At 37.1% G+C, this 12,178-nt stretch overlaps 1 protein-coding gene across 1 annotated transcript; it reads right to left on the reverse strand.

Moving 5' to 3' along the window:
* Positions 1 to 3,531: 3,531 nt before the first annotated feature.
* LOC145666220 (protein FAM200A-like) lies at positions 3,532 to 4,254 on the reverse strand. Its single transcript, XM_081733285.1, has one exon. The coding sequence runs from the start codon at positions 4,252 to 4,254 to the stop codon at positions 3,532 to 3,534; it is 723 nt and encodes a 240-aa protein (XP_081589411.1).
* Positions 4,255 to 12,178: the final 7,924 nt, after the last annotated feature.

Here is a 12,178-nt window from a genome sequence, read left to right on the forward strand (position 1 = left end):
TTCATTTCATTTCATGGCCGTCGATGCCGAACGCCCAGAAATCTAAATCCTAAAAAGAAATCCTAAATCGAGTCCGCTTTTGGAATCAAACAATAAAAAGCCAAAATATTGGCCAAGTACAATCTGGTCAATTGAAATGTTTATGTAGAGACAAACCGTTGGAATTTCTTACATATGGTCGCCAAAATAGATGTGGTTGGCCAAGTTTCAGTATTTTTTTTTAGGGAGACTGTTGTCAATAATGGTTATAACTTTGGATCGGATGAAATAAATTATTTATTTTTTTATAGTGTATGAAAAATATACTGTTAACTAGAGATTGTTTTTGTTGTTAATTGTCTCGTCCTAACCGTGAGACATACACACATGCTCCTAACACTCATTCGGAACACACCATTGAAACCAGTCGCCGTATGAGTCGGAATAAAACATTCAACAAGAACTGTTGTTGGTTCGGTTCTTATAGGAGGTGAAGTAGTCAGCGTCACCCTTTGGCAGCTTTACTTCTCATGTTTCTCCATCTACCTACAAAAGTATTATAGAGTTGATATAAACACTCGAGTCTTATGGTAACAAGGTTAGAACGATAAATAAATCTTGCGGAGATTGAACTCGAGCGGTCTGGTTATGGGTAGACACTTCACCAGCTTTTAGCAGTAACAACAATCAGATCCGTATTGATGCAAGGCCAGATCGGCAAATTTCAATGGCGGGAATATACTGTAATATCCTGAACATGATTTTTGTTGTTGATAAGCATCAATATGAACTTGTATTTATAAACAAGACCTCATGCTTTTCCACTAGAAATTAACACATGAAACACACAGCAGGAATCATCGTCACCACTTGGTCATGTGATGGAAGAGGAACGTCACGTCACCGCTGCTTGGATGAAGGAATAAAAACTCCATGCATTGCCTCAATCAACATCAGTTTCGGCTGGCAAATTCCCCTCGCTTAGCTTTCCTGAAGCTCTGACAGATCCTAACCTAAGTCAAGCCTCCTAGCTCGCCTGGAGCTCTTAGGTCTCCTGCCCACTCTGCTTGCCTGTAGCATTGTGAGAACTTAACTGCAACCACTCAGTTTGCAAAATGGAGCATCGTGATTTTCCTCCCCGCTTAGCTTGCCTGGAGTTTTGCGAGACTCCAACTTCTCCTTGCTTGCTTGGAACTTTGTGGGGATTCTTCAATTGCTTTCTGCTTTGGAACACCTATTTACCTTAACTACTTAGTGAATTTAGTATTGATATTAGTGATTTTGAGTTACATTGTTTTATAGCAGGAACTTTTATAATAAAAGGTTATGGGAAAAAATGGAATCCCGTGTATAAATTGTTCTACCTTCTATCTTAACAAGGAAATTTTAAAATATATATATAAAAAAATCGACATTGAAGTGCGCGTAGAAAAGAGATTATCCAGAAGAGAGAAATTTAAGGGAGATCTATACTGGAAAAATGAAACCCCAGCACAACCGAGTTTTACTTTTACGATGCTACTAACACTAAAAGAAGCTGAGGATAATGTTTATTGGCTGCCGGTGTAGTCCGTAGATTTCATTCTCTATACTCTACCCTATTCCTAGTGGCTCAAAGTACAGACGTGATGTGATTCTTAAGACGTATACTCAAAGTGATTAATTTGCTATTGGTATTCTGTTATAGTTTGATCGTTGATGAGTGAAAGGCAGCCTATTTCAGCAGCAAAATATAATTAAATGGTAAAAAAAAAAAAAAAAAAAAAAACAAGGCGGAGAAAACGCAAAACGCAAACGAGACATATTTTATAGTTCCATTACTACCAGAGTCAGAAGGTTGCTGATCCCATCTTGCACCCCTACAATATCTTGCGTGGAGTTGCCTCACCTTCTCCTACTTTAGCTTTTAGTACATTTCTTGATAATAGAACAGCGGTCGCTAAACTTATGAAATTTCTGAGCTACCATTTTATAATCCTACTGTGAGCTACTAACCAAAAGAATTACCAACTGTTTTTTTTTTAAAAAAAAAAAGTTCTTACATTTGTTACTGCCTATAAACTTACATTTATAGTAAATACCAAATCAAACTATCCAAGTTAGCAGATGTCTAATATGCACAACCCTACATGCATACAATCAACTGTGAGATGGGGTCGACAATGCCAGTTGCGTAGGAGAAACAAACAGTTGTTGTCTTCAGTTCCCCCTGTCGTAAGCGTCAGCTCATGGAGGAATTAAGGTTAGCCAAGTGGAGCGTTAACGCGATTTACCGAAAATGTCCCCGCGACCTACTAGTAGCTCGCGATCGACGGTTTGCCAATCATTAATATCTTAAATCTTAAATCATTGATAACTTAAATCTTTGTACTTTTTTAATTGGTTAAAAATTTAAAGATGACCCTTCTTCGAGGTTATCACCCGATTTGTTTCTTGGTAAGAGTTCATACAATTTGGATGGTACGCTAAGTCGTAGATTTATATTTTATACAACTTGGTTGCTGAAAATTAACGTCAAACTGAAAACTGAACATGTTTGAAAAATAAAGTGGAACATCCTTCGTCTGAGGCATGCAGTGTGAGAATTAGATATTGTTTTATTGGAAGGGGAGGGGGTATAAAACTAGGGCAACAGGTCGTTGACTCTGAAGGTGCAATAATTCAAACTCCCTGCATATAAATATGATGTTTAAATGTTGTACCCACTCTTGTCCCCGTAGCTCTCTAAGATTTGTTTATTTAATAATTCGGCCCGAGCGATAGCCATGATTACAAGCATGTTAATTATTCTTCTCATATTGAAATCTTTTATTTTGCGTTATTACACAAAACTTGCAAAAGAAAAACCTACTTCATTACCATGAAAACAACTAAAATTATCAGTTTAACCCGTCTTACTTTAAAAACAAACCTGTCATACGAAAAAATGTATTGTTGCTGGGCAAATCGATGGTCTGGTATCAAGATTAAATCAAAGGCCTAGTATTTAAAAAACTCCCAATTCAAATTTCGAGCTTGAGTTTCTACTCCCAGCTAATGCTGCGTTCTCCACGTTTTTTTTTTTTCAAATATCGATTCCGTGTCGTCTGTGGGGAACAATCGTCCAATGAAATAGTGGTACCAAGGCAGTTAAAACGTCACTCTCATACTAAGCATGCTAATTTAAAAGATAAACCGTTGAAGTATTTTAAACGAGTCTTGCCTTAAGAAGCCTACAAATCAAAATTTTCATAAAATAATTAGTAAATCTGATAAAGCACAAGAAGCAAGACATGCTGTGAGTAAAACAGTTGCTAAAAAAATGAAACACAAATTAAACACCATATAACAGGTGAGTCTGTAATTTTACTTGCATGTTCCGAAATTGTAAAAATAATGTTTGTGCATGTTACAATTATTTATTATATGAAGGTTACATTTTTCAGAAATAAGTAAAACAAGTTGGTGCAAGAAGCAAAATTAATGTGCAACTTGAGCTTGATGTTCTTTCATAATCTTCTTCAACTGTGAACAGATAGTTGATAAACGCACCCTCATACCGTGTTCCGGAGTTCACAGTTGTGAACTATGTATGTTCTTACACTTGATTGTGTTCATTGCAGAAAATCCTGCTTCACTTAAGTAGAAAAGAGAATGAGAACTTTCATAACCTTCTAGAAATAGTTGGATATTCTCGCTGAGAGAAATCCAGAATGATGCCATACCTTGCTGAGAATGCTGGAGCTTCAAACCCCACTCATTTCTCACATCGTCCAATTCACGTTCTTCATAGACGTTTAATTCTGCAGAATGTAGGACAGACGACACAAAGGAGTCAGTCACCCAGTCAAACGAAGTCAACTGAAACGTAGGAAAATACTTCTCAACATTGGTACACATAAAAGACAATGTATCTGAAATGAGTGTTGAGAAGTTTGTGTCAATTTTACAGCACTTTGTAACCTGAAACATGCCACATTTATTTTGTTTTCTAATCCTGTCCTCACAAAGCGAGAGTTCCTCCCTAAACAAACAAATTTTGTCACTTGAGGTTAGGGTATTTTCGTTTCTTCTCTGCATGCTTTTGTTCAGCTCATTCAACGTTTGGAATGTGTCGGCAAGGAAAGCAACTTTATTACACCAAGAATCATCACTAAGGAAATCTTCATATTCACTTTCTTCTGACAAAAAGAATAGAAGAAGTTGTTCTTTAAGTGCATAAAACCTTGATGATACATTACCACAAGACAATTTCACTTCTGTGTGATTAAGGAACTGGGTGTATTCAGAATCCATTGCGGAACATAGATCCGGGTAATCTTGTTTTAAGAGGCCTTGCTTTTATGTAATTAAACATTTTTACGCTTTGTTTTAATACTTTTGGAAGCTCAGGAACAAGTGAATATGAAACAAGTGCTTCTTTATGTAGAAAACAATGTGTAATTATTATTTCCGGATTCTTTTGCTTTGCTAATGCCAAAAAGCCCTTTGCAGAACGTGTCGAAGAGGGAGCGCCAGCAATGCAAATACTCAAACAGAGATTTCCATGACAAACGTGCTCCATAATAATAATTACTTACTAAAATAAATGTATCTTGTCCCATTAGTTGTTTGGGAGAGCGCTTTACAAAAATTGTTCAATAATGCTTTCATCATAAATGAATCTGACAAATGTTATTAACTGTGCTTGATTTGTGACGTCAGTTGACTCGTCCAACTTCATAGAAAAAACTCAACCTAATGGAGTACAGTTTGAGATTCAATACTTTTACTTAAGTCTTAAGTGCGTGCACTAATAACATTGTTTGACATGGAAATTTTCTTTACTTATTTTTCGACAACTCTTACCATTTTCTTTACTTGTTTTTCGACATCTTCCCCCAAACATTATTTTTACTATTTCGGAATATGCAGGTAAAATTACAGACTCACCTGTTATATGATGTTTAATTTTTTAGCAACTGTTTTACCCACAGCATAACTTGGTTCTTGTGCTTTATCAGATTTACTAACTTATTTTGTGAAAGTTTTGAATTGGTGGGGGTGAGACAAGATTATTTTAAAATACTTCAACGGTTTATCTTTTAAATTGGCATGCTTAGTATGAGAAAAACGTTTTAACTTCCGTGGTACCATTGTTTCATTGAACAATTGTTCCCGACATACGACACACTCGAAGTGTGGGCGATCTCTCCTGGTCAACTTAAAACAAAAATTGGAACTTTTTGTTACACCATACCGTTTCCCCCATTCTCTAATTATCTTCAAATAGTTCAGATTTGAAGTCATTCTGACCAGTAGTTCCTTTCCTACAGCATTTTGAAAGTGGAATTATAATCACCCTGTAAATAATGTACTACAATTACAGTAATTTTTCCATTGTAGAGGTTCATAGTAATGTGAAATACAAATATACATTTTCCTTATGTCTTACGATTTGATTGCAATACAACTAATAATTTTGTTTTTTGATTTCCTCGCGGCACACCATTGGCCCATTTGCAGCACACCGGTTGGGAAAAGCTGAGCTGAGGAATGTAACATAAGTATACGCATGTGATATACGGAAAACTGTTAGATGTCAGACATCCTGCAACGGTATGATGTAACATCTAAGGGCAGTGCGTATGTAGCAAATGGATAACGTATGTTCCGTGCTGATTTCTGTAGTAAGCAAGAGGATTCCGTATATTTGTACAATATACCACTGTCCGGAGAACGAATTTTTCTCAGTGTAATGGTTCCCACTATTATTTATACGCTGGTCTGATCTTGCGTAATACGAGATCTTGGGAGAGGATATCTCGAATGGAACGCTATAATCGATACCACGCTCGAATCAACAGTGCGCGTAGGGAAGGGCATTTCTTGTTCTTTATAATGTTTTATTATCTCAATGCATGATATCTTGGGCTCGGTTTCCAGTGGTAGAGCCTTCAAAACTTTCAACTCAGTACGATGATTCGAATTCCCCTTTCAACTGAAGTAAACGTGATATATAGCCTCAGTGTTAAAAAGAAGAGGGGCTAAACATCAAAGAACAAAATAAAGACAACGATAGATACATATTTTTTAAAGAAGGAACTAACTTATAATAAGTTCACTTATATTATTGACTACTTCTTTTTTAAACACATACAGTATTTATCTAAAGAAGGAGAACGAAAATTCCTGAGGAACTGGTGAAAGTGTCTGAAGGGCTTATAAAGAAAAATGATGAGGCTTCGGAAGTAAAAACAATGTAATGCTTACTCCGTAAACACAGTGAAAAATGTGCCTTCAGTTTTAAACGATATTTATCTAAGGAAAAATAAAACGAAAATTTTCCAGGAGATGAAAGTAGCAGCTGAATAGACCATAAAAATATTTAACCAGAAACAACGAGGCTTCGTAAGTACGATAAAAACAATAAAGCGTTAACTATCTAAACGCAGGTGAAAACGTGCTATATGAGAGATCAAGTGTGCATGTTTGAGTTGCATTTAAATCATATTTCTTCAATGTGTTAGAACTTGTATGTGTAACTTATGCACATACATAACATACTTCAGCGTTATGATCTAAAGTGCACATATTATCCGCCATTTCGTATCTCATGATCATTTAATAGCTAAACGTTGCATTTCGTAGCTTAATATCTGCTGTAATGTCATCTCCTATGATATCAAAATTGAGCGACAATTATTCTCTGAGGGAGTCTGCAAGGTCATTCTCAACCAAACATGGACGTTTCGTTGATGATTATTTACACAGGATGTTTTGTTAGGCTTTTGAAATAAAATGCAGATACAACTAATACGAAACCTTATTAATATTTAAAGCACCCAAAATTCAAACATGTATTTTTGAAATTTATTTTGGCTATTGTAAAATAAGGAAGCGATAATCAAGCCATTTCTAATGAAATAAAAACAGATAAAGTAGGTATCACACCACAGTTATAGCTAGTTTTCATATAAGGAAATAACAAAGTAATTTATAAGGAGACCTGAGCTAAGCTCTACGCTACAAGGAAGAAGCGTCGAAATGAAATGAAATCTTTGAGTTTTACGTCCCACGGTTATGCCGGTTAGGCTAAAGGAGACGGTGATAATGAATAATGAATGGAATGGTGGAATGAAGAAGGTGGGAGGAAACGGGAGAACCCCGAGAAAACCCACGCACGCGGTGTTTGTCCACCACAAAGCTCACTTGGCGGGGGCTGGGATCGAACCCGGGACCCCAAGCACCAGAGGTGAACGCTCTACCACTGAGCCACCGCGGCCCCCGGAAGAAGCGTCGAAATCCCGGAAGAAAAGGGCGCTGGTTGATACTGGGAGTCGACTCCGGGAATTTGAATTAAAATCAGATAGCGATAAGCCAACGTTAGGAAATCATCGGAGTGGAATTAGTCAGTGAGTATTTCATCCATTTACGGTGTTGAATAGACATAATGGTTAACTTTCCTTGCCGTTAGAGCTTACTAGATTTTTGTAATTAAGACCATTTAGAGTTCTGATAGATTGTAGTGTGATGTAAAAAATATAAAAAATGTTTTTTATTGTTTTATTTTTTATCCTAACTAATTCAATAAATAGTTGTCTTAACACACGGTGCTACACATTTCTAATGAGTTACGTTCTGCCCCCAAGCTCTGAGTTACGCTCTAAATCCAGTGGTGTATGTAAGGGAGTTACGTAGTTTCACTAATCCTTCCTTGAGCAAAATTTGTAGAAAATAAACATTTACTATATTAAGATATCCAAGGAAAGAAAACATTCATATTCTTGAAAGATCTGAGATCAATTGCTTGAACTGCCCTAAAGGATATTCTGCGTCACTGAATAAATCTACCATTTTGCTTCCCTCTTCTGTGCAAGTATTAAAGCAATTTGAGTTTGCTACAAGATTTATCTAACTACTTCTAGAAGTGCCTCGAACCTGAAAAGTATGCATGCAACCTCGGCTGAGAAGTATGCAACCTGAAACACAGTAGTATATTGTGAGTTGTCTAGTTTGAGGGTCTTCTGATATAGTTTTTGATCCTCCAAGACACGTGACTCCGATCCTTCCTGACTCGAAAATCACGAAAACAGCTTCGTAGGTGATTAGATTTAGTAAAGATCTCTCTGTGTTCTAAGTTTGGTATTTCTTAGAGACTTTTTTCTATGAGAAAATCTGATAGACATACTCACACGCATGTTCTTTATCTTTTATAGATTAGTAAGGACTTACTAGCAATGTAGTTATTATGCTCTGCTCTTTGGCATAGGTTTCGGATCCAATTTCTTGTGGGTTTGCATACAAAGTTACACTGAGAATCCGTGTTTTACTCATTAACGCCGAATAACTTGAATTAATCCCTTGACTACCGCTACGTACGGCTCGTACGTAGTCGAGCTTGCATTCTTCCCTACCACTACGTACAGCCCGTACGTACCTGGTTCCAACGACTGAACAGAAAATATTCTTGCATGGTAATGGCCATGAATACGTACGAATCATTCAGGTCTGGAAGAACCCAAGTCTACGTACGTGTTGCTGTGATCATTAGAGCACGTGACCTTTGTAAGCAATGAGCAAAGCACGATCGTTATGCCATCTGTTGCTGAGAGTGCAAACCTCTGCTATTTATGAGACATGTGTTTTTTTTTCTTATGTACTTTCTATAACAAACGCAGTAGAATTTGGAGGAAGAGTATGGTTATAGTTCGTTAGATTATGTTCCGGAGGAAGATGAGAGTGAATTAGCAACCAATGTGGTTATTGATTTTTCCCACTATTTGTTACATAATGCTCTCCACTTAGCATGTTCGTGAGGTTCTTCACTTTATCTGCAGACTTGGGACTCAAGGGGTTAATGTGGCGTGATTAAGAAATATAATTTTAGGATTAGGATTTAGATTTCTGGACTTTCGGCATCTATGGTCATTTAGCCCGTCACGTTTGAGGGATGACGTCCGTCGGCGAGCACACTATCCGGGGAAGGAGGAGGAAGGAAGGATTGTGGAAGGAAGGAAGCGGTCTGGGATCTATAAGTTTGGTATCAACCTGGCATTTGCCTGGTGTGTATGAGGAAAACCCAGGAAAACCTCATTCAGGGTGACTGGCCTCAGAAAATGTTTTACAATTTTTCGATCGAGAGCTCTCACTGGGAATCGAACACAAGACCGCTCACACCGAAGGAGAGAGCGTAAGCGACACATGATTAAGAAATAATGTCTTAGCGGCAATTGAACACATGAATACATAAGCCTGAGAAATGGACATTATTAACTTACTACGAAAGTTTGCAATAATGCTGAAGAGTTTACGTAATTTTGCCTATAGTTGAGTCTGGCCCATCGGCGCAAATCTGTCTTCAACATTGGGGGGACGGGTAAGACCGTTCCCATATATATATATATATATATATATATATATATATATATATATATATATATATATATATATATATATATAAGCGATGTTCAAAATATTTATGATGTTGAAAAACAGTGCTGTGGAGGATCAGGGGAGCAGTAGCATTGTCTTCAGTGGCGTATTTAGGGGGTTATCTGGACTGGGCTCAAGCTCTCCAGGAGAAAAATTTGTTTGTTTTTCGCATTCCACGTACAACAATAATTCTTCTTACCATTTCTAAGAATGTCATTGACTTTCCATTTTCTTATGCTCTTTGTTCAGAAATAATACTGTATTTGTCAAATTTCATTCCATGTAAGAACTGCGTCCTTTTGTTCTTTATTTCATCCTTTCTACTTTTCTGTTTCTTTTTCTTAATGTTAGTTTCTTTCGTTTCGCTTATCATACTTTATCGACCGTTGTCAGTTGTGATTGAAGTCGGCCGTTATCAGTAACACCAAAACTAAGAGGATTTGATAAGCGAAATTGGTGTTCCACACCAACTTGCGCGGATATCAACATGACAGAATTTTGGTTATTATAACAAAGGAAAAATTAATCGGCTAGTTTAGCCCGAAAAATTAGGAAGGCCAAAAGGATGCTTCCTTTTTCTTGTGTAAATAAAATAAAGGGTTATATTCACTCCTAATTTTTTGTATCATATCATGTAGGATTTATCGGTCTGCATAAATTAAAATATATTTAATTCTCAACTGAGGTGGGCAATTTCCCACTTCCTTCCTTGTGTTGGACATAGCCCCTCGAAACAAAATCCTAAATACGCCATTCGTTGTCTTCAACATTGGGTGATGGGCAGGTTTGAGGCTTATTCTAGAGAAGGGAGATGAAATTCATATTACGGTAGATGAATCTGATTTCTGAGGTGAACCTGTTGTAGAGTATATTATATATTAGGCGATGTAGATGGAGTAGTAGTAGTACATATCATTATTACAAATCACTGCCGTGTACACATTCTGAAATCTGAATACATACATATTTATAATTGGTATGTTTCTAATTAGGCATCCACAAAGTTCAACGTTAAAATTGTTTTATAATAATACAATAATATAAATAATGACTTCCCCAAAACTATAAAGAAAGAATATCAATTATGTAAGACGCAACAATACTCGTATTTGAGCAAAATGATGATAATCTCATAACATTACAGGAATCGTTACAGAAAACTGACGCATGTCATATACTCTTTAGTTAACAGATGTAACCTTAAGATTATGGAGAAAAACATTCCAGCAATTGAATTCTTTTCTTTGCTTACGAAGCATCCTCTCTCAAAAGAAAAAAATGGGACACGTGGAAATAGGTAGGAACAAACCATGGTTCAAACTAGCAGAGAAGAGAAAAGAGGCAAAATTACGTTTGCTACAAAATCCGAATGAAATAACTACACAAAATTTCATAGACATCAGACGGGAAACTTCCAAAACTTTTACAACAAAGAAACGCAATTTTTGAAAGCTAAAATTAAGGAACTTGAAGATAATAGTAAAAATAAAAACATTCGGGACATGTATAAAGAGTTGAGTTGAGTTGATTGAGTTGATTTTAGTTTAGCGTCCCTTTCAGCAGCGAGGCTATATGAGACGTGGACCTACAGATTAACGTGGAATCCGAACCACATGAGCTCCCGCCGGGAATCGAACCCGCGTCTCCCACGCCAAAGGCGCGTACGCTAACCGCTTAGCCACGAAGGAGCTCTATGTATAAAGAGATCAACGAATTAAAAAAAAAGGCTATCAACCTCGTGCTTATATTAAAGAAAGCTGATTTAACAGTTCTCACTGATAGAGATAGCATTTTAAATAGATGGAAAGATTTCTTTGACGATTTGCCTAACACGCAGCCAAAAACTAATGTGTGGGGAGAAAGGGAGATACGTACCGCAGAACCGTATATTCCAGAACCCAACCAAATAGAAGTAGAAATCGCTATAAAGAAATTAGAGAAACACAAATCTCCGGGTGTAAACGAAATTCCGGCTGAGTTAATTTTAGCTGGAGTCGAAAAATTGTGGAACAAGATACACAAACTCATCCTCCTTATCTACAACAAGGAAGAAATGCCACAAGAGTGGAAAGAATCAATCATTGTTCCAATCCACAAGAAAGGCGACACAACTGATTGTAATAATTACCGAGGCATCTCTCTTCTCTCAACATCCTATAAAATCCTTTCAAACATTCTATTAGCAAGACTGATCCCATACGCAGATGAAATTATTGGAGATTATCAGTGCGGATTGAGACGAAATCGATCAACTATCGACCAAATATTTACCATTCGCCAAATACTCGAAAAGAAATGGGAATTCAGTAGCCCGGTACATCAACTATTTATTGATTTTAGAAAGGCTTACGACTCGGTTAGGAGAGAATATTGCAATGAAGGAATACTAAATGTTTTGCCGGGTGCCCCTTCCACTCAATGCAGTTTCCAGAACACTTTGGCAGGTTGTTGGTTAGGCTTGGATTATAAGTTTAAGATGGATCCCTAGCCCAGTGCGGTATAGGGTAAGGAAGAGGTGCTCCTAGTCCACAGCGACATAGGAAGGTAAAGGTTAGGCGATCAGTTGGTCGACTGATACTGGGTCCCTCGGTGGTCCTCCTTTTATTTGTCCTCCTCGGGTCCTTCCGTGAGGTCCGTCTGCTTTCGGTGTTCCTCGTTCTTCCGTGTTGGCTTGCTGTCTGCTATGTTGTTTATAAATAATAGCACGTGTTGAGTTGACACGTGCGTCTGTTGTGATGTGGGGATCCTTGCAATATTGTACAACGTTTTTACAGAATTTGGAATACCAAGAAAGCTAATTAAGGCA

Source organism: Thermobia domestica, chromosome 12, assembly GCF_964235325.1.
Source record: "Thermobia domestica chromosome 12, izTheDome1.hap1.1, whole genome shotgun sequence".
In the NCBI taxonomy this organism is placed as follows: Eukaryota; Metazoa; Arthropoda; class Insecta; order Zygentoma; family Lepismatidae; genus Thermobia; species Thermobia domestica.

Coding starts and splice junctions, on each gene's coding strand:
- LOC145666220 (XM_081733285.1), bottom strand. CDS start 4,254: ATGGATTCTGAATACACCCAGTTCCTTAATCACACAGAAGTGAAATTG.